Here is a 23,415-nt window from a genome sequence, read left to right as displayed (position 1 = left end):
TGGAAAAAGGCTGCAATGAAACAAAGAGTGAAAAATTTAAAGGGGTCTGAATACTTTCCGTACCCACTGTATTTCAAAAAAAGGCATACAAACAGCTTCTTCTTAACAGTTACACTTGCACATTAATTGCTCATCTATTTGTCCAAGCCTTGTTTGCACTGTATTTGTCTAGCCCATGCTTATGTCCTCCACAAATGTTTCTGTCCTCTTGTGCTGAAACCACTTTCAATGTTTTGTTTCTGCAGAACAGGAACCTGCTGGAAACCAGTTTTTAAACTGAGTCAGGCCCGTTTATATATTGTAATGTTACTTTAACTTTCGTGTATATTAAATGAAATGGAATGAAATGAAATGAAATAGGCTCTCATGGCCCAGACTGGGCACAACAGTTCCGGCTCAACCCCTCCATCGCTAGACGGGGGGGACATTGAGGTGTAAATGGGACAGCACTTTTTGCAGGAATGCAATGTGCAGCCACAACATGGCCCCCAAGCCGTCTGGGTTCCACCTCAGACATGAGGTACTCACAGACCGAGTGTGTAGTTCACTTACACGTTTTGCTGAGGTAATGGCCAGCAGGAATTCAAGTCTTAACTGGTTCCCCCTCAAGAAGATGGGGCACTAGAGTGTCCCCACAGTGCCACCAGCAACCCTAGCATGTTGACGTGACATAGCAATATCCACCTTCAGGGTAGAGGGAGACCTGCCTAACTCCAGAATGGTAGGCACAGAACAATGTACTGGATCCAAAGTTCGGCCAATTATAGTACAGCTTCCACCTGTTATTGTACTGCAGGCGGGTGTGGAACTTAGTGTAAGTGGAAAATAATGTAAAATATTTTATAGCAGTTTTAGGAAGGGGACGTTTGTCATTTAAGGGAAAAAACCTGGTGAAATTCTGAAAATAAATGGATATTTGGTTGTTAGGATCAGGACTGATGTGGGTTTAATTTAACTCAGTAAAAGTTGAAAATGATAATTTATAGTAACTTCATAGTTTTAGGAAGGCATAAGGAGCACATTTTTGTCCTCAACACTACAGGGAACTTTTTAAATACAGGCACGAGGGTTGCACAGTTTTGTAATTTTTTTTTGCGGTCGTTTTTATACCTAGGTGCCTATAATCGGTTTTGCAGTGTTGCCTGGTCCACAGCAGCATGTTGCTTGGCTCCGCGTTGGGACTCTTGCCTGTAGACCGCCATCTGCTATGGTCCTTTGTACTACCCACTTCAAAAGATCCCAACAATACCCTCAACAACTGTGTCCCATCAGCTGTCTGCTGCAGACAGACCGAAAATTAATCCTTATTGGTGAAACACACCCTCTGGAAAAGATGTTAACATTTGTTTGCAAAACCAAACTCAATTAAACAATGCCAACCTTTTTGGGAATTTGGACTCTTTCATCTTCAGCAAATGTACTTTCTGTGTTGGTGTAAGGCACATTAGTCAGCTGACTTTCAGGAAAATCATCAAGGTATCTGCAATCTGGAATTATCACTTGATAATAAGGATTAGACTATTTAAGAAATGGTGATGTCGAAGTAAGGGTCTTTTAGTGACTTACTGGACCTGGTTTCATCTTTGGATTGCAGTGGGCTGTCTCGAATAGGGGACAGCACAGGGCCCTGCTGAAAGGGGAGACATTAAAATATTTAGGTTTTTGATGCAGTAACAGTGATTCAGCCAACATTTTCACATATTCAAGCCCAAACAAACATGATTAGCATATTCGTATATCCCCAATATATAACTGTAAGGATAACATGGTATACTGTAGGAAACTGCTATTGTAGGTCATGTTGCATTTGGAGCTTTTCCTCTGCAATTCTGACAGACCTCGAAGGCTTTGTACAATTATAAGTGTACAAAAAGAACCGACAGGGAGCATTGAAAATGTAATTATACTGAAGGGATAAATTTGTGACATGCACATATCACAAAATACTTACTTATAATTTTGTATTGTGGTAAATAACATAATGAATACCGAGATTTGTGTTGACTTTACTAATCACAACCAAAAAAGTAATAACACTGCAAAATGATTTGTAGACAAGCAATAAGTCAATATGTAAGCAATATGCAACAGCTTGATTGAACGCAAAATATGCGTTTAATCAAGGTGTTGTTGTGGTTATGCTACTTGAACAACCAGTTAAATGAGGAGCAACACGTTTGATTCAGAAGATTTAAGGTTATATGTGCACCATATGGCTAACAGCCATCATGATGTTACAATATTGTGTGCTTTAAAAAGTAACAATTCCGATTTATTGAGTACGAGTGCACCTGCAGGTGGACACTAAGGTTGTTACTTCACCCCCAAAATCATCAATTTGGATAGCTGTAATTGCATATTGCCTCTTAACGGCACAATGCCGAAAGAGAGTAAGGCAGAGAGAGGGACAAAGGGAAAAAGCTACTGGTACAAATGCAAACAAATTTATTTTACGGTTTATGGAACACACTTGTTTCTGGCGAAAGAACATCACGGTTGATGAGATCAGTTTCAGCAGTCTGAGTGCTCGGCACTCAGTTGAGCAGTGCAGCAGAGAGGGGACAGACAGCAATGCCATTGTCCACCGTGATAATCACTATGGACATCATCATATGCCAATTTGGGAAACAACTGACCAACCCTATATCACTGCCTAATATAAGGTAACTGCGATGCAACTGATGAGATTTCTTATGATCTATTGTTGATTAAATTAAAACTGCGTAAGCCATTCTGTCATTGTTTATTCAAGGACAGCCAGGGATAGCCTTTGGAGTTATCTGTAAGTGCATCGGGTTAATCCCACTGCAAAATGTGCAATAGGTCAGCAGTAATGTAGAAATTACACATAGACCCTTTACCGCTAAATAAACTGACCTGTGCAATCTCATACATACACTAGTCATTTAGAAAGGGTACAGTCCAGAGGTGACGGTTCATAAACAGATTCATCACAAAATGTGAGACCAAAAAAAAGCGAGGAAAGGGTTCCTGTTTTCTCAAAAGTACCTCAAATCTGGTGGCAGCCCAATCCAGCAACAATCCTGGAGATGCCATGGGGGATAAAAGGGCAGATAAATCTGTCAAACAGTAAAGGACAGATATTGATGTACAACACATTATAGCTATGTGAGAGGCAAGGAGCAACTGTATATTTATACAAATTTACAACATGCAATAGGGGGCTGCAACTGAACGGTCCCTTAAGTCAAAAACACACCAAGGAGTGGTGAAGTGTGATCTGTGGCAAACTGCCATACAATGTCTATGTAAAGCTGCGGCAGCCTCTTCGAGATGCGGCTTGTTTGATTCTACTGCTAAGTGTGGCAACAGGCCAGAGAATAGCCACAGCCAATCAGTAAACACACTACTGGGAGTCATATAACATGTTGACCTATGTTACAAACAATTTATTCCTGCCTGAAACACATGAACACGCCTCCTGGCAGCAGAAACATTTTATTATTGCAGCGAGCCACACTTCACCGCTGCTTGGTTCCCTGTTCAGCCCTAATAGACCTGTAAGTATGTGTCTGAAGGGCACTGAGCACATGGGACACTTTGGGGTAACATTCAGTCTAAGTTGAACAGGCACTGGAAGAAGAAGGGTCATTTGATGTGGAGCCACATCAGTGAGGGAGCAAAAAAGGATGACAATGATTAGTTTAAAAAGGAGCTGACAAAGCGGATCTGTGAGTAAAGTTTTTTTTCTTTTTTTTTTCTCTCTCTAGGTATTGATGCTGGTCTGGCATTAGGTCTCAGACGTTGCTGAAAAGGACTGCTGCTAAATGCTGTGGAAGAATAAGGATAATGCAGAATTTAAAAATAAAGGTAAATAGTAAATCCCCATTTCAGAATCAGAATCAGCTTTATTCGCCAGGTATGAGGACACAAACGAGGATTTTTTCTTTGGAGCATTGTTGCTCACACTGAGCATACACAAAAAAAAAAACAAAAAAAAAAAAACACACAAAAAAAATATACAATAATATGTACATACAATATATACATACTCTAAACAGAACAATAAAGAGGGATGAGTGAACAAAGAGTTAAATAAAAATTATTTAAATATGGAGCATAGTGCAAGGATACTGGGATAAATACTATTATCTTATTATCTTACAATATGAACAGTATGAACATTAAGGACTGTTCTGAAATAGAACATGAGAATGAATAACAAATAAGAGATGCGAGAATGGGAATGATGAGTAAATAGCAAATAATAAATAATATGTGAGATATGAGAATGATGAAGAAATAGTAAATAATAAGTGAGATATGAGAATGATGAATAATACTAAATAAGTGGAATAATAGGTGGAACCAGTAAGCAGGTGCTGTAGAGACAGTGGTACTGGGTTATTGACCAGAATTGAACCTGACACTGACGGTAAGAAGTCAGCTGTTCATCAGAGAGATGGCTTGTGGGTAGAAACTGTTCCTGAATCTGTTGGTTTTGGCGTACAGTGCTCTGTAGTAGATGGTTCCTGACCGTTTCCTGACTCTGGATGTGTAGAAGTCATGAACGGAGGGCAGGTCGCTACCGATGATCTTTTCCGCTGTCCTTACTGTCCGTTGTAGTCTGCTCCTGTCCTTTTTGGTGGCAGATCCAAACCAGACAGTGATGGACGTGCAAAGGACAGACTGGATGATGGCTGGGTAGAAGTGGATCAGTAGCTCCTTAGGCAGGTTGAGCTTCCTGAGCTGGCGCAGGAAGTAAATCCTCTGCTGGGCCTTATTGTTGATGGCGTCTGAGTTGGGCTCCCACTTAAGGTCCTGGGATATAGTGGATGCCAGAAACCTGATGGATTCCACAGCAGACACAGGGCTGTTGAGTATGGTGATGGGAGGGGGAAGAGTGGGGGGTCTCTTCCTGAAGTCCACGATCATCTCCACAGTCTTGAGCGTGTTAAGCTCAAGGTTGTTTTGACTGCACCAGAGAGCCAGCTGATCCAACTCCCATCTGTAGGCCGACTCATCACAGTCCCGGATGAGGCTGATGATGGTTGTGTCGTCAGCGAACTTCAGGAGTTTAACAGATGGGTCTCCTGAGGTGCAGTCATTGGTGTAGAGGGAGAAAAGCAGTGGGGAGAGCACACACCCCTGGGGGGCGCCAGTACTAATAGTCCATGTACTGGATGTGATGTTCCCCAGCCTCACCTGCTGCCTCCTTTCAGTCAGGAAGTTTGTGACCCCCTGACAAGTGGAGGCTGGCACAGTGAGCTGGGAGAGTTTGGTGCCGAGGATGTCCGGAATGATGGTGTTGAACGCCGAGCTGAAGTCCACAAACAGGATCCTTGCATTAGACCCTGGGGAGTCGAGGTGTTGCAGAATGTAATGCAGTCCCAGGTTGACTGCATCATCCACCGACCTTTTAGCCCTGTAGGCAAACTGCAGGGCGTCCAGCAAGGAGACTGTGATTTCCTTAAGGTAGGCCAACACCAGTCTTACAAAGGACTTCATGACTACAGATGTCAGGGTGACAGGCCTGCAGTCATTTAGTCCAGAGATGGAGGGTTTTTTCGGGGACTGGGATGATTGTTGAGCGTTTGAAGCAGGAGGGAACTTCAGATAGCTCCAGAGATCTGTTGAAGATCTGAGTGAAGATGGGGGCCAGCTGGGCTGCACAGATTTTCAGGCAGGATGGTGACACGCTGTCTGGGCCAGGAGCCTTTCTGGTCTTCTGCCTCTGGAAGAGCTGGCGCACATCCACTTCACAGATCATGAGTGCAGGTGAGGGGTCAGTGGGGGGGAGGTGACTGACTGAAGTGTGAGTTGGTGAGGGGGAGGGGTGTGACTGTGGTCTTTTCAAACCTACAGTAGAAGCTGTTCAGCTCGTCAGTCATCGAGAACCAGCAGTGTTGGGGGATGGTCTCCTGTAGTTTGAGAGGGACTGCAGGCCTCTCCACACTGGCCGAGGATCGTTGTTTGAAAAGCTGTTTTCCAGCTTTTTAGCATAGCTCCTCTTAGCTGCTTTGATCTATTTGGTCAGTGTGTTCCTGGCCTGGTTATACAGGACTGTGTCCCCACTTCTGAAGGCCTCCTCTTTGGACTGACGGAGCTGCCCGAGTCTTGCTGTGAACCAGGGTTTTTGGTTGTTGTATGTGCAGAAGGTTTTTGTCGGCACACACACGTCCTCACAAAAGCTGATGTAAGATGTCACAGTGTCAGTTAGTTCGTCCAGATCAGTGGCTGCAGCCTCAAAAAGACTCCAATCAGTACAGTCAAAGCAGGCCTGTAAATCCAGCTTTTACTCGTTGGTCCATCTTTTACCCTCTTTACAACAGGTTTAACAGATTTTAGTTTCTGCCTGTATGTTGGGACAAGATGAACCAGACAGTGATCAGAGAGTCCAAAGGCTGCACGTGGGACAGACCGGTAGGAGTCCTTTAATGTAGTATAGCAGTGGTCCAGTATATTAGTGTCCCCGGTGGGACACTTGATATGCGGTCTATACTTTGGGAGTTCATGGCTGAGGTTTGCTTTTTTGAAGTCCCCAAGAACAATGAGCAGGGAGTCTGGATGTTTTTTCTCCACGTTAGTAATCTGGTTGACCAGGTGCAGTAACGCCTCACTAACACAGGCCTGAGGTGGGATGTAGACGGTGACCAGAATGAATGAGGAAAACTCCCGCGGTGAATAAAAGGGTTTGCAGTTTATGAATAGTGACTCTAAGTGGGGAATGCATGATTTTTCCCAGAACTGTGACATCTGTACACCAACCTTTGTTTATGTAGAGACAGAGTCCGCCTCCCTTTGCTTTCCCTGTGAGCTCCAGTACGCAATTTGCCCGGTAAAGACTGAATCCCGGGAGGATAAGTGCGCTGTCCGGGTTGTGCGGAGTGAGCCAGGATTCAGTAAAGCAGAGGGCGGCAGATCTGCAGAAGTCCGAGTTAGTTCTGTTGAGGAACAGCAGTTCATCCATTTTGTTGGCCAGAGAGCGGACATTCACCAGGTGGAAAGAGGGGAGCGCGGTGCGAAAGCCCCGCTGCTTCAATTTAACAAGCGCGCTTCCCCCTCCGACGTCTCCGGTGGATCCCATAGAGAGCTGCTGCGCCTCCAACTAATAACTCCGAAAAAGTTCCAGGTTCGGAAATTAGCGGTGGAAAAATATGAGGAGTTGAAAGTCCAATATTTAAGAGCTCATCTCTGCTAAATGTAACCAGAAAATGTTGGCAGAAAACAGACAAAATAAACAAAAACACGAAAAGCAGAATGGAGCCTAGTCCAGAGGCGGTCATCTGCGGCGCCATCTTGTATTTAAACAGTTTTAAAGTTTTCCACGTCCACAACATGAGAAACAACTACGTATATTCATTTGAACTGATACAGTGAAGTAAATAAAAGTAATAAATAGAAAGATCCTATGAATTACTGCAAGTAAATTGAATGTGTTTTTTGATAAATGTAAGTTCAATTCAATTCAATTCAATTTCAATTCAATTCTATTTATAGTATCAATTCATAACAAGAGTTATCTCAAGACACTATACAGATAGACCACACTCCAGAATTTACAAGGACCCAACAGTTCTAGTAGTCTCCTCCTGAGCAAGCAATAGTGCGACAGTGGCGAGGAAAAACTTCCTTTTAGGCAGAAACCTCGGACAGACCCAGGCTCTTGGTAGGCGGTGTCTGACGACCGGTTGGGGTTAGAATGAAGAGTAAGGTAAGTGTACCTGGAGGTGATAAAGTCAGCTCATCACAGGTCTGGTCTGCAATTCGGTGTATCGGGTAGCCTTTGGTTTCTGCAACTGAGGACTGCACAGCAAGAGGGGGGTGACAAGTCTTGACTGAAGATTTTGTCAAATCTTTTGTCTCCAATGCTTGCTTGCCATGGGTAGCACGAGTCACCTTTGACTTAAAAGAAAAGAAAAAGAAGAAAGAAGAAGAAGAAGAAAAATCTTATTTTACCAGCAAGGCTTTCACACCATAAACCTTTGATTACGTAAGCAAAAACTAATACACATTTACCTTTGTCTTAACTTTTTGGCAAGAGTCTTTACTTTTTGGCTTCTTTGTTTTTGGCCCTGAAAGACATGCACATAATTCAGTCTACACCAACATTCCAACCCCACCCAAATTTGGATGATTCCACCTTAATGCTGTTTCTGCCCAAAGTATTCCAACAATATACATGTCCTACACTACATCTATTATCAATAATTTTAACAAATTACGGTACATTTCAATTAAAAAAGTAATATAGCCTCATAAATTATGGAGATGCCAGTACATTAAAAATAAATCACTTAAAAAAGGCAAGGTTGGTAATGTTGAAAAGCTAGCAAAATTTTGAAAGTAGGACACACACACACACACACACGCACGCGCGCGCGCACGCACGCACGCACGCGCGCACGCACGCACGCACGCAGAGATTTAGTGTCATTTGTTTGCCTTTTTAGCAGGGCGGGCTGTTGCATGTTACTGCAGCAGTGGCAACTTTTTCCCAGTAGACTTGCAGTAGGGTCATACACAGGAAGGGTAGAGTACACGCAGCGGGGCAAGGAGGCATTTTTCATTTGTTCTTTTCAAAAGGGCTGTGAGGCAGTGATTGGACGTTTTTGTTCCTTTTTCAGAGCATATTAGTTATTTATTGCTGTCAGGGTTATAAGACCATTTCAAACAACAATAATAATAAAAAAAATATATAACAAGAAAAGGTCTACATTTTAAATAGTTACCGCCCGATGCATAATAATAGTGGTCTAGAACCGGTGATTCTGTGATTACATATAGAAAAACAAATAGATGTAACTGGCATCACTCTGTAAGGGCAGAGCAACAATACTGGAAAAAAAGACTGATGTGCTGCTCGGGGCCTCCTTCAGCTGCATTGAAAGTGGGGTTTGAGAAAAGATAAACTAATTTCCCATACATTGCCTCTATTGAGGTCAGAACAATACAAATAAGAATAATGGTAGCATTGTTAAACTACATAAAATACCAATGGGAGGTATGGTGCTAGAAGAATGCTAAACAATTGCAAATACATAAGAGCAATTTCTTAATCTTATTTCTTACTCTTATACCTATAAGTACATGGAAACAGTTTATGCTTGCTGTAAAGTAATCATCCCTCAATTCATATTGTCCCTTATTTGTGTTTACATTGTTTCCTTTCTGAGCTGCAAGTATAGGGATAGTAGCTCAAAAGGAATTAAATACTAAAAAGCCTGTAACCTTGGAAGATACCAGCTTAATGTGCTTAACTTAGGCTATTGACACCTGGTTTAGTCCTACCCAGCAATGTGAAGTGTTAGCAGTAAAATTAAACATTTTTAATCGTATTTAACACTCATTTGGTTTGTATTAGATTGTTAGTATTATGATTATTGATGATTAAGTATTAAAGATACTCGATAATTAGACGTTTGTGGACATTTCATCTATTGCCAGCACAGAGCAACGTCAGTTTCCAAAGAATTAGTCATTGTTAGAGGAACAATGTTGCTTAGACATGGTAGCTGTCCCTCTATCATCACTGCTTAAAGTCCCTGTTAACTTCACCTAAACTTTGGAATGTACTGTATTTTATCAGAGAAAGAAGCTGTGGATTTTGTACCAGCATTCCCATCAGAAGCACATTAGGATGGACCTAAGACCTGTTCTGACCAAACATGAAATGGCTTTTAGACAAGACTGAGGCCTGAGCGTGAATGAAGAGGGGAAGCGACGTTAGCACAAAACAGTAAATCGGAGAAATAAAAACGTTATTTTTTACAGTTTTTATCACTACTAGAAATGCAAATGTAGCAAGCATCTTGCCATCCATATCCTCATTCATATTTTAAGACATTACAAATTATATCCAACATAAAGCCTGAAAAGTTGGAAGTTAGAGTCTACAGTAAGTACAGAGAGTCATTGCTATGGAGACATGCATAGTTTTGTCCAGTCACACTGGTGTACAGTGGCAGGTTTCAGAAAGTTGCAGACCAGCATATTGCAAGTTGTTGCAAGTTTCATCTCTTGTTGTTGCAAATCTTTGGTCTGAACTGGGCTTATGGGGCTGGTAGGAACAGAATGAATGACTACAGCAAGCAGAAACGGTTTCAATATACAGAGAATGGTTTTAAGATGAAAATGAGAACTTTTCATTTGCTATAGCGTAGGAGTGTTCTACAGACTGTGTCAGTAACATTGTGATTCCACCATTCAGTGATGGGGAGTGAGACTAAAGGTGCAAAACACTTTTAAACACAGTACAATTAAACACTGCTATTAAGCTTATTAATGTACACCTTAGTTTTGCCTTGACATCAGACATAAATTACTATGTATTATATTTATTACCATAAATTTACATTACAATGAAACTGCTTTATCAAGTATTTTAAAAAATTGTCTCAGATATCAGGGGCAGACATGCACACCTCCTTCACGTAGACAGAATATTAAAAGTGTGTGAAATAAACACAAAGAGCCAACACCTAATGAATGTGTAAACGTATAAACAATTTAATATTCAGTGTGCAACCAAGAGAGGCACCAGGTGAATTATGCCCATTGCTCATCTCTAAAGAAGAGAAGGTAAGGACAAACAAAAAGATAGGTGAGGGCAGAGTGTTTAGCGGAGAGCACCTAACCTGATTCAGAGTCACTGCTTTCTGAAGTGCTAGAAAGACTACTACAGCTGCCGCTGTCAGAGCTGGATGACGAGCTGCTGCTTTCACTGAGGTATGAAGGGCAGCCAGGGTCAGGAGCCGCCACGGGTTTAGCTGTTAACAAAAAAAAAGTAAAGTGTAATTTTTACACTCAATGGCTCACATGTGGAAGGACAGCTATGACAATTACATTATTAATCAAATTCACAGCTTACCTTTTTTCTTAATCAATTGCTGCTCTTTACTGGCAACTTGAGATGTACCGGTATCCTTTGATTTCCCAGCCGGAATTCCTACTGTTGGCTTTACGTGTTTTTTTTCTACAGGTGGGAAGAGATAAAAACCCTCCAATCTAATTGCACATTTTATTGACTAAATCCAATAAATATAAAAAAGTTTATTTGTTAATAGAGGAGAGCTAAGGATTAAGCTGTACTTACTTTCAACATTTTTGTTGCATTTCCTCAAACATGCTGCAACAAACTTCTGCAGGGCTCTCAGTGTGGAAGACTTGAGCAATTCAAAGTCAACCTCAATCTCTTCGAGAGTGGAATCTCGCAGACAGGACTCCCTGGCATGAATGATGTTCACCAACTTCCCCAATTTGTCACCAGGCAGCTTGTTAATGTCCAATTTCAACTGCTTTTTCTCCTGGTAAGTCATTGGTATTGATGGGACCCCATCCTTGCACTTTAGAGGTACTCCATAAATATTGCGTCTGTTGTCATGCCTAGACATACATGCATAACATCTACTGTTAGCACATGCTTAGAAACACTCAACATCACAGCATACAACATCACTAATCCTAAGTAGAAATCAAAAAAACATTGAAAGATCAAGTGGGGGTCACTTACAAAGAACTTTTACGGTTCGCCATTTTTTCTACAATAGATTTGTATTCCGAGGATTTTTGCTTTAGTCTAGCAATATCCTTTTCTTTGGCTCTTTTTTCCTTTTTCAACTTGGCTTTCTTCTTAGGTTTCATCGGGGGCTCATGGGTTAGTCTCTTCAGCTGATCACTGACAGCTTTCAACTGAAAAGCCAGCCATTAATAGCCAATTAGGTAAAATGCACTAAAGTGAATAACCTTTCAAAAGCCATTTTCACGGTTACTGGCATGTATATACCAACCCGCTCCTCTATATTGGCCAGCTGCATGGCCACCTCTTCTGATGAACTCTGTGCCTCTGAGGAGCTTTCACTTTTAGAACTTGCTGAGGTTGACACACTTGCCACTCTGACTCCTTTTCCCTCGTCATCTTGTTGATTAGGTAGTGAAAAACTCTCTGCTTCTTGGGGAATTTTCAGATAACGGGCTTCAAAAACCTCCTGTTGATATAAACAATAGTTTCTTTATTGTAGTAATATAAAAATATAATACTGGTACTAATGCTTCAACTTAGCAATGCCCTACGCTATATACACAATCAGTCAGGGACATTTCATATGTCAAATCATAGCAAGCTCAAGCCATTTTTTGCGCCTTTGTTTATTGTAACCAGTGATGGGAATAACGGCGGTACAAATAACGGCAATACTAACGGTGTTACTTTTTTTTTTTTTTACGAGTAATCATGATTAATCTTGCCATCTTAATAAAGCCTTTACCGCCAAAATATGCAGCGCGTTAACTCTAACTGAAGTCTCTCTCTCATCAAACCAACAAGACCTCTGAGCCAAGAGGCAAAGACTTTTTTTTTTTTTAACTGTACTTCTTTGGTTAGTGGGCAGTGCACAAGACAAGCGCATAAATGCTGACGATTGGGTGAGGTTGAGAAAAATGTCATGGTAAGCCAATCAGAGGTACAGTTGGGCGGGTGTTTGAAAACACGCATAGTCGGGCAACACGAGCGAGTCAGTCAACAACAGAAAGGTATTGCAAGCCACAAGGAGGGCCAATAAATATCAAAAGTTCCAAAACATCTATTGTTTTATTTGTATTGATCCACTATAAAACAAAATATCTACATACATGACATTTGATTGGAGGCTTGTCTCACTTTGTCCCACAGCAACATTAAAATAGTTTAGATTTGTGTAGATTATTTCTGTTAATGTATTGCATTAAGTGTCCATTTCATTATATTATTTAAATTTATCAAAAATTATTGAACATGCATTTTAAGTTCCATTAAAGAGGGGTGGAGGTGGGGTCACATTTGAGCATCTAAAAATGTACTTGGAAGTAACGCAATAGTTACTTTTTGAAGTAAGTAGTTACTTTAATAATTTGTGACTAACCAATTTAGTAATTTTTGGAAGAAGTACATAGTAACTAATTATTTTTGAAAAATAACTTGCCAAACACTGATTGTAACCCTTTGTGTTTAGGTATGTCATGTGTAGTAATATGGCATGCAACACTGGAATTAGTCAATATTGCACAACCCTGAGCCATATTTAGGCATGCAAAGAGAACATTCCCCCCCCAAAAAAAATATTTGACTATTTTAGTAGTCTTGCATTGTCAGACCTTCCTCCACAGCGCTGAAAACTTAAGAGTTGACAGATGGTCCAGCTAGCTGTCTCAATTTACCCTGTAGAGATTTAAGAAGCAGTTAACCATAGTCCTCAAATTGAATTTAAAATGCCAAAAACAAAGAAAGGACATCCAGCCGAAATGAGAGACACCTAAACCATCCTGGAAGTGATATAGATATATCGATATAGACTACTACTTTAGCAATATTTTACACATGCACCACAACTATGAAGTGCTCCTGTTGGTTGTGAACATCTGCATTATGCTCATGCTGAGGAATATTCTTTGACATTCCTATTTCAATGGCTATTATACTACACACAAAAGACAACAAATCTAAACATCATAAAAACTGTTCAATTTTACATCTGATGATCCCAATAACCGGTAACAGCAAACAAGACTAAAGGGTACTTGCACTGAGAGTCCGAAATGTTGTAATGCATTTTTTTGTATCCAACATCCTAAACCTGTCACCCACAAAAACTTTGCATGCGGAGCCTGATTAAAATTAAATGCAAAATAATACAAAATGACATTCATCTGTTGCTCCGCCGCTTTCTCCTTCATTTCATCCTTTGCTTCTCTCCTTTGACAGTGCCTCGCTAGACTGTCCTGTCTGCATCTTCTTGAGTTTGGCACCCTGGATACCAGAAGGAGTTGCGCTGCCTCACTCTGTTTCTATTACTACAAGGGTGTCATGATTTTGACACTAAATCTTGAATTAGACCAAAATTAAGTCACAATCTCAAACTCTGAATTAAAAATAATGTAATAATCAATGCTGCCACGCGCCCATTTTACAACCAGCCAGCTTGCAAAGTGGCCACACCCCCATGTCACATCCGGTCAGCTTGTCAAGCGGGGAAAAAAAAAAACAGAAACAAAAACATGTGCAAGTGCTGCAAGTAAACCTCCTCTAACTTAGCTACAGACAGTCAAAAGATAGCATGGCAACTGCAGAATCCAGGAGACCCATAGACAGAACGTGAACGCCCTCGTCTTTCACTGAAGCCACAGTTTGCAAGCTCTGTTAAGTGCATGTAAGACCACTAATTGTTCAGAGAAGACTATGGACACGGTTGTTTTAGTTAGTTTTGTTGTGACCTTATGTCATCTTCTGTGAAGACTGCAGTTACAAAAGAGAAACTAGATGGCAGGTTATTTTGTTTAAGGGGGTGATAGAAGGGTTACATGGGGGGGGGGGGGGGGGCCTTGAACAACTGCCACTTTGCTGTTTGAAATCCATGATGTCTCTCTCTCATGGGTGGAACAAATTCTCTGGGCAGAAAAGCAGAGAAAGGGGAGGCAAGATTCCAGATCAGCCCATCCAAGCTTTTATTTTCTCAGAAGGCAGAGCAGGATACCCAGAGCTCGGTTTACACCTATCGCCATTTCTAGCCACTGGGTGACCATAGGCAGGCTGGGAGATTGCATATTAAAATGTTATAAAAATCTCAAAATAAAATGTTCATGCCATGGGACCTTTAAAGGTCTCCTAAAAGGGTATGTAACATTGGTTGGGCTGAAAATTGCCCAAATGCTTTAAGGGCCCCAATTCTCCCCTTAATGGGTCTTGATTGAAACAAGGTTGTCTGCCTTATATGGCCTTCTCATGAATAGTTAGAGGAGCTGAATGCTGATTGGTTGAGTGAAGCACATACACACAGTGGAGACAAGACACTGCAATGTTATACCTTGTTTTTCTGCTATTTCATTACTAAATTTACTTCAGATACTTTATGTAAAAAGGTCAAATATGTGCTGCTTTACAAAAATTGATTGCTAATTGGAAATTTGGTAAGGCTGTGTGGGACTTCAGGAGCTCCACACAGTCTGACGAGACAGTGGCAGCCCACGGCACTCCATACCCAGTGCAAAAAAAAAAAATAATTAAAAAAAAAAAACTTGGTCACTGGACTCCCAAATGCTGCTGCCTTGACAGAGCTCCCACGGGGGTGTAGCTAGCTAGTCTCCGCCTAACAAGATCCCTCAAATTCACAAAAATGCCTTAAATTGAAACCGGACAAAAGAGATAGCTTTGTCAGGCAAAAGGGGCAACAAGTGCTGAGCATCTCTGGAAACTGTTTCAAGACTGTTGGTAAACCACTTCAGGTCACTAACTCTTGAAACTCATTAAGAGAATGCCAAGAGTTTGCAAAGCAGTAATTAGAGCAAAGGGTGGCTACTTTGAAGAAACTAGAATATAAGACATGTTTTCAGTTATTTCACACTTTTTGGTTAAATGCATAATTCCATATGTGTTCAGTCATAATTTGAATGCCTTCAGTGATAATCTACAATGTAACTAGTCATAAAAAAAAAAAGGGAAACGCATTGAATAGGAAGGTTTGTCCAAATTTTTGGCCTGTACTGTACATACATTGACGACATTCAAACTGTAAATATACTATAGTTAAGAACGAAAGTTAACCCGGGGTCTGTGAAAGGATAGGAGGGCCGGTGATGCAGCATAGGCGGGGGGAGCCCTTGGGGCTCCACTGAGCTCAGTTACACACACACACCCCAAATTTTCTGTCGAAGTTCATAAGCTGACAGCGGTCTGTGCTGCCTTTGTTGCTGAGTTGCCTTTAAGGAAGAACTACTAGCTAGGCTGTGTGTCCCATTGAATCCTATGGCAAAGATTGCCGCTACACTTTTGGCATAATTATAGTACATTTACACTTTGAATTTTCCCCTTTGAGGGCAGCGGTACTGGTAGTCCAGTAACCCAGAATCTGGTGACTTTGTTTGGTGTGAAGCACCGCGGGCTGCTGAACTAGTCTGTCAAAATTTGCAATTAACCATCAATTTTCGTAAAACTGTACATATGACCTGCAGAGTTGATTTCTCATAAAAAGTAAAAAAAAAGTCTCAGAAGTGAATTTAGTAATGAAATAGAACAATGTATACAATTTCTGAGATCTACGCGACCTATTCAGAAAACTACCTGATCTCAGATATCAGTGGTGTAGACTATGTACATTTTGGGGCGTGATAAAGATCGAGATCAAAGCCAAATAAGGAGGAGCCACATAGTTGACATCAACTATGAGTTGTTGAGAGCTGCCCGTTTTCAGAGACAGTTTCAAATTGTGAGATTTGCAGGCGGAATGAGGGCTCAAAAGTTTGAGCACCCCAGGTAAAAATTTGTATTAATGTGCATAAAGAAGCCAAGAAAAGCTGGAAAAATCTCCAAGTCATCAAATGACAGAGCTGACATTAGTATAATATGTCACAAAAACTTAGATTTTATTTCTATCATTTACACTTTCAAAATAACAGAAAACAAAAAAAATGGAGTCTGCAAAAGTTTGGGCACCCTGCAGAGTTTATAGCATGCACCGCCCCCTTTGGAAAGCTGAGACGTGAAAGCGTCCTGGATTGTTCACAACCATCATCTGGAAAGACCAGGTGATGTCAATTTTAAGGTCTTAAATGCCCAGACTCATCTGACTCTGCCCGAACAACCAGCACCATGGATTCTTCTAAGCAGAAAACTGAAAAAAATTGTTGACGCTCACAAAGCAAGAGAAGGCCATAAGAAGATAGCAAAGAGTTTTCAGATGCTAATATCCCCTGTTCGGAATGTAATTAAGAAATTAACAGTGAAAGTTGAAGCAATATCCGGGAGACCAAGAAATATATCAGAACAGCTCGCAGGATTGTGAGAAAAGAAAGTCAAAACCCACGTTTGACTGCAAGTTCCATCCAGAAAAACCTGGCAGACACTGAAGTTGTGGTACACCATTCCAATATAAAGAGATCCTTGTACAAATAAAGTCTTCATGGGAGAGTCATCAGAAGATAACCTATTTTACGTCCCCACACCAAAATCTGCGTTTGAAGTTTGCAAATAAACATATAGACAAGCCTGATGCATTGTGGAAACTAGTTCTGTGGACCGATATGGTCAAAATAGAACGTTTTGGCCGGAATGAACAAAGGTACGTTTGGAGAAGAAAGGGCACAGAATTTAATGAAAAGAACCTCTGTCTAGCTGTTAGGCATGGGGGTGGATCAATCATGCTTTGGGATTGTATTGCAGCCAGTAGAAGAGGGAACATTTAACAAGTAGAAGGAAAAATGGATTCAATAAAATTTCAACAAATTTTGGACGCTAACTTGATGCCATCTGTGAAAAAGCTGAAGTTAAGGATGGCTTCTACAAATGGATAATGATCCTAAGAACCCCAAAATCCACAGTGGATTACATAAAGGTAGAGTACATAAGGTTTTGCCATGGCCTTAATCTCCTGACCTCAACAGAATTGAAAATCTATGGATACACCTTAAACGAGTAGTGCGTGACAGACAGCCCACAAACCTCAAAGAACTGAAAGACTTTTGTAAGAAAGATTGGGCAAAGATACCTCAAACAAGAATTTAAAGACTCTTGGCTGGCTAAAAGAAGAATTTACAAGCTGTGATACTTGCCAAAGGGGGCCGACAAAGTATTAACTCTGCAAGGTGCCCAAACTTTTGCAGATGCCATTTTTTTGTTTTCAAATTATTTTGAAAGTGTAAATGATGGAAATAAAATCTAACTTTTTGTGACATATTATACGAATGTCTAATCGGTCATTTGATGCCTTGGAGATTTTTCCATCAAATATTTACCTGGGGTACCCGAACTTTCAAGCCCCACTGTATGTCCTATTTACCCACCAAACTGTCATTATTCAACTATGACAAGGTAAAAAAACAAAACAAAAAAAGGTTTTGCATTATATCACCCCTTTAAGTTTCCAATTAACTGAAGATATAAATCTTTTAAAATTTGACAATGTGGTATGGTAAATTGCAAACAAAGGTCAGATATTATATTGCATAAAAGTCTAGTCTAAAAATGGCAAAGAAACATTTAAACTTAAAAAAGAAATGTAAAAATCGAGAATTGAATCCGTGACTTTAGGATAAAAGAAATTAAAGATTTGAAAAATTGTGACACCCCTAATCATTACACTGTCACTGTACTTCTGCATTCGCTCATCTTCCCCTCTTCTAGTCCCATCATTGTCATGGACCATCCAATACCACCATGACAGTGGGCTGGCATCTGAGTTATGAAATAATACACTGCGCGATTATACGCGATTATATGTCAGTAGTCTACTTGAAATTCCCCCCCCCCCCCCCCCCCCATTTATATTCCAGTTTAATTTTTTTTTTCAGTCTGGGTTTATATTAGCCTATTTTCTTTTTGTCCCACTGTACTGTAAAGCGTCCGTTGGTTTCATGAAAGGCACTATATAAATCCAAGTTATCGTTACAATGGGTGCTAATGTTTTGGCTGGTAACAGTAACACCCAGTTTAGCTCGTGTTACAGCCAAATTACATTAAATTAACATATAAAACACGTGAAATGCAATGATGTATTGATAACGTAAAATGAATGATTTCCTGTCTCAGTAAAACTCTTATCGCAACAATATGACCTCCAGGTAATGCTAACTCCGTAATACAATGGGTAACACATGACACAAGACCTTCTCTAGCGTGCACCGGCTGGTGCCATAATTAAATGTCCATGAGAAGAAAGCATGCATTTTCCTCCCGTGGACATTTAATTACGCCAGTCGGCGCAGGCAAGAGAAAATCTTTATGACAGCAAGTGTGGTAAAAACACTACTCATTATGTAGAAAGGGCTTGCTAGAACCAACAAAAACTGAAAGTTCTTCATAGCTGCAATTAGGCACCATATGGAGTTTTTGACAGCTATGGAGCAATTCATTTAAGAAGGTGGTTCTCATTTATCTATCACTAGTGTAACGCCCATTCAAAACATGCCTGTTAGGAATTGGCCAATTGCTTGGTCTCCTGTATTGCTGCTTACAGCCTTTGAAAACTTCTTGCCCCCAAATCCACAGGATGCAGAATGGCTGCAGATTGGCTCCGCTGTGTGCCGGCTCCGTGCTCCGCCGTCCGTCAACACCCACAAGGTCAGGATTTCTACGGCTTGGAACGGCTCCGGCCATGACTGACAGCTGAAGTCGCGACAACCCACGAGATTTTGCAAATTCATGTAGAATAGAGCCACAAAAAGTTTGTTTCCATCCAAAAGGATTAAAGGAAACAACTCGGTGCTGAATTTTCAAAGTGTAGTGCAGCGAAATATGATCTGCCGTGAGCACGGGCTATTTTATTTTTTGAAAATTATTCAATTAATTAATTGTTTCATTTGTTTCTGTGCTCGACTTCCTGTCCCGCTGTGCACATCTGCCGTGTGCTGAATTGTTGCCGAGTTCTTTGGCGTCCAGCAAAAACAGAAGCTCTGCGTTTCTGCTCCGGAGGGCTGCGGATCGCCAGAGCTGGGACGCAGCCAATCCACAGTCTGTGGAAGTACACACATGGACTTCAACGGAAACCTAATGACTCCGCCGCTGTTCTGCATCCTGTGGAATTCCGGGGTTAAGGCTCTGCACGACACCTGCCATTACAAAGTTGTTTCCAAGCAATGCTAAAGCATACGTGTCATTAGTTAACATTTCCAGGAACAAAAGGCATTCCTTCCAAATAACTTGAAATATTACCAATTAAAATTTATTTTCCTGTAGCAGGCAGCGGGGAGATACTTTGAGGGCATCAACAAGCTGGAGTCAAATTCCTTGTGTATGTGTTCACACCTTCTTTGCATTAAAGCGGATTCTAACAAACATAACTTTGTATTAAAAAAAGAAAAACATATTTCAAAACTATGAAATATGTGTTTCATATTAGTATTGCTATACTGACTTTATAGAACAAAAATGAAAACAAATCTATACCTGAAGTTTTCTTGCCATGTAGACAACCTCATGTGAAGGTGGATTGTATTTGTAACAGTTGGAGAACATCAGTCTGACATCAGCGGCAAATTCCTTTGCAATTGCATACTTACGTTGATCCATTTTTGTCTGTGGACAAAAAACACTATGAAAAATGTATGACTTATATTAAAGCGGTTTTACATTTCTCATTATCATAATTATCTTACCCTGATGGTGCTCAGGTCCATAGGCTGCTTGATGATGTCATGATAGTCGTGCAAGCCTAAAGCAACCGCATCAACAGGGGTATAGAAGGGCCATGCATATCCATAGTGTCTCTTTGAGAGCATCTCCTTTAAGATATCACTACAGTACCTGAGCTGCTCAGACAGTCTGACCTTCTTGCCCTCAAAAGAAGGTAGGTCTTTCTTTGGAGGTTTGATGGGTCTTCCACTGCCTCTCCTGGAGAATAATGTCCTAGGTGAGGAATGATCCTCAGCATGGGATACCTCACTACTGCTGATGACTGATGTGGTTGAGGGGTCTGCTTTCCTCTTAAAACCTTTTTTAATCTGAATTTTTAGAAAAGAGGTTGTACATAAACAGTAAATCACTACATAAGTTAGACAAAGCAGTGGCACAATAATTACCAAACTGTTTTGCATTATATAATTAAAGTTTGTCTCAAAGCACAAACACAGGCTATGGAATCTTCAATGTTATTTAGACAGAGTCTTTATTGTCCAATGGGGAAAATTGTTTTCAGTCTGTACAGAGCATCACAAATATACCTACATAAAATTACAGTAAACAGACAACTTTACCCCCAATCACAATTCCCTCCAGTTCCTTCCACTAGCACCCCTTGTGGGCAACATGCACGCGCACACACACTTTGCTTTTGAGGTCTTGATAGGTTGGGGGTGGGAAGGCCAATTATTTTTTGTGCAATCTAGGTAACGTTTCTAGAGTTTGTTTCTGTTGGTGGTAGTTAACATGTTGAAAAAGCAGGAGAATGCATTGGAGAATGCTCTTATTCAGTAGTCTGTGATAGGGAGCAACACTGTGTGCTTTTAGTGACCATTAATATTTGACCATGTGAACGTGTTTGTAAAACTCTACTACTCTAAAATAAAATTTTATAGTGCATAGGTATCTTGTTTAATGAGATTTGGCAATATTAAAAATGTAACGCTGTATCGGCATATCAGTAAGCAACCAGCATAATGGAGTTTGGTTAATACCTTGAAATTAGCACAGAAGATCCCCCACCATTCTTCAAAGTTGACTCTGAGTTCACTTTTGCAGAGCAATAGCAGTGTTGCAATTGGAAACAAGCTGCCTGTAAAACCTCTGTCTGCAACCTACTGTGCAAGTTTCTTGCAAAGTTATAAAATACTTACTGTTGCATCAATTTGTGCAGAGAGCTGGATGGGTGGGATCAACTGAGGCACATCCGGTGGAATGACAGTCACAGTCTGCTGGAGAACAACTTCTGACACAAAGGATCTCTGTTTTACTGCACCTGCATCAACAGAGGTAAAGTGTACACATGCATAAGAAGCAGATACTATTTTAAAATGGTCAAATTAAGAAGCACACTTCATTTGGACCTGTCCAGAGGACGTTAATTAAAAGTTCAAATATGGCAATATTTGTAGGTGTCATTCTCAAACACACCTGCAACAACCATGAATCATGGAAATTAATGTTAAAATCCAGTTTAGACCAACAATCTCGACATGCTTATTCCAAAAAATTAAGTAATCTCAACCACATTAAAGTATCAGTCCACAAGATTTGAATTTGGTTGTGTGTAGCTGGAGGTGTGGGGATAAGATGTAGGCACACTTATGAGACTTAATCTACCAGAGTTCCTTTAAAAAAAAAAAAACAGTGTTGAATGAATGCCGGGCGGCAGAGGCTTGCTTTGGGGACGTGGAATGTCACCTTTCTGTGGGGGAAGGAGCCGGAACTTGTGCGGGAGGTGGAGCGCTACCAGTTAGATCTGGTGGGGCTTACCTCTACGCACAGTCTCGGTTCTGGAACCATACTCCTGGATAGGGGTTGGACTCTGTCCTACTCCGGAGTTGCCCAGGGTGTGAGGCTACTCACAAGTCCCCGGCTGAGCGCTGCTGCGTTGGAGTTTACCCCGGTGGACGAGAGGGTCGCCTTCCTACGCCTGCGGTTGATGGGGGGGGAAAACTCTGACTGTTTGTGCATATGCACCAAAAAAGAGTTCGGAGTATTCAGACTTCTTGGAGACCCTGTATGGAGTCCTCTATGGGGCTCCAGTAGGGGACTCCATAGTTCTGCTGGGGGACTTCAACGCACACGTGGGTGATGGAGATACTTGGAGAGGCGTGATTGGGAGGAACGGCCTCCCTGATCTGAACCAGAGTGGATGTCTGTTGTTGGACTTCTGTGCTAGTCATGGATTGTCCATCACAAACACCATGTTCGAACATAGGGATGCTCATAAGTGTACGTGGTACCAGAGCACCCTAGGCCAAAGGTCAATGATCGATTTTATAATCGTGTCATCTGATCTGAGGCCGTATGTTTTGGACACTCGGGTGAAGAGAGGGGCAGAGCTGTCAACTGATCACCATCTGGTGGTGAGTTGGGTCAGGGAATGGGGGAGGACTCTGGACAGACCTGGTAAGCCCAAACGTGTAGTGCGGGTAAATTGGGAACGTCTGGAGGAGGCTCCTGTCCGACGGACTTTCAATTCACACCTCCGGCGGAGCTTTTTCGGGCATCCCTGTGGAGGCTGGGGGCATTGAACCTGAGTGGACAATGTTCAAAGTTTCCATTGCTGAAGCTGCGGCGGCGAGCTGTGGTCTAAGGGTCTTAGGTGCCTAAGGGGCGGTAACCCACGAACACCCTGGTGGACACCGGGGGTCAGGGAAGCCGTCCGACTGAAGAAGGAGTCCTTCCGGGATATGTTATCCCGAAGGACTCCGGAGGCAGTTGCAAGGCACCGACGGGCCCGAAGGGCTGCAGCCTCTGCCGTGACAGAGGCAAAGCAGCGGGTGTGGGAGAAGTTTGGGGAAGACATGGAGAAGGACTTTCGGGCTGCACCAAGGTGCTTCTGGAAAACCCTTCGCTACCTCAGGAGGGGGAAGCAAGGAATCATCCAAGCCGTTTACAGTAAGGGTGGGACTTTGTTAACCTCAACTGGGGAGGTAATAGAGCGGTGAACGGAGCACTTTGAGGAACTCCTAAATCCAGCGGACACACCTTCTGTGGTAGAGGCAGAGCTGGAGGATGATGGGGGATTGTCGTCAATTTCCCTGGTGGAAGTCGCTGAGGTAGTCAAACAACTCCACAGCGGCAAAGCCCCAGGGATTGATGAGATCCGTCCAGGAAGTCTGGGACGGTGCCTAAGGAGTGGCAGACCGGGGTAGGGTTCCCCTCTTCAAGAAGGGGGACCAGAGGGTGTGTGCCAGTTACAGGGGTATCACACTTCTCAGCCTCCCTGGTAAATTCAATTCAATTCAATTTTATTTATAGTATCAATTCATAACAAGAGTTATCTCAAGACACTTTACAGATAGACC

At 41.6% G+C, this 23,415-nt stretch overlaps 1 protein-coding gene and 1 long non-coding RNA gene across 4 annotated transcripts in view; one reads left to right on the top strand and one right to left on the bottom strand.

Moving 5' to 3' along the window:
- Positions 1-23,415, bottom strand: part of brdt (bromodomain, testis-specific) — a 38,746-nt gene that overhangs the window by 5,365 nt on the left and 9,966 nt on the right. Inside the window, exons 5-17 of one of the 3 annotated variants that reach the window (XM_034882336.1) lie at positions 21,256-21,377; positions 20,080-20,424; positions 19,871-19,999; positions 11,751-11,948; positions 11,474-11,652; positions 11,057-11,346; positions 10,832-10,936; positions 10,599-10,730; positions 7,981-8,036; positions 7,686-7,866; positions 3,010-3,080; positions 1,567-1,630; positions 1,381-1,487 (exon numbers count right to left, since the gene is read on the bottom strand). In XM_034882336.1, the coding sequence (XP_034738227.1) occupies positions 1,381-1,487; positions 1,567-1,630; positions 3,010-3,080; positions 7,686-7,866; positions 7,981-8,036; positions 10,599-10,730; positions 10,832-10,936; positions 11,057-11,346; positions 11,474-11,652; positions 11,751-11,948; positions 19,871-19,999; positions 20,080-20,424; positions 21,256-21,377 (1,979 nt within the window). The remainder of the gene's footprint in view (positions 1-1,380; positions 1,488-1,566; positions 1,631-3,009; positions 3,081-7,685; positions 7,867-7,980; positions 8,037-10,598; positions 10,731-10,831; positions 10,937-11,056; positions 11,347-11,473; positions 11,653-11,750; positions 11,949-19,870; positions 20,000-20,079; positions 20,425-21,255; positions 21,378-23,415) is intronic. The other 2 variants (XM_034882337.1, XM_034882338.1) reach the window with 2 other exon arrangements.
- LOC117950926 overlaps positions 14,863-23,415 on the top strand; it is a 17,598-nt gene continuing 9,045 nt past the window's right edge. Inside the window, exons 1-2 of the long non-coding RNA XR_004658009.1 lie at positions 14,863-14,975; positions 20,907-20,919. This is a non-coding gene — a long non-coding RNA (uncharacterized LOC117950926). The remainder of the gene's footprint in view (positions 14,976-20,906; positions 20,920-23,415) is intronic.

This window comes from Etheostoma cragini, chromosome 9, assembly GCF_013103735.1.
Source record: "Etheostoma cragini isolate CJK2018 chromosome 9, CSU_Ecrag_1.0, whole genome shotgun sequence".
NCBI lineage: Eukaryota > Metazoa > Chordata > Actinopteri > Perciformes > Percidae > Etheostoma > Etheostoma cragini.
Note: the sequence above shows the minus strand (reverse complement) of the source record. Positions and strands in the feature narration are given on the sequence as shown.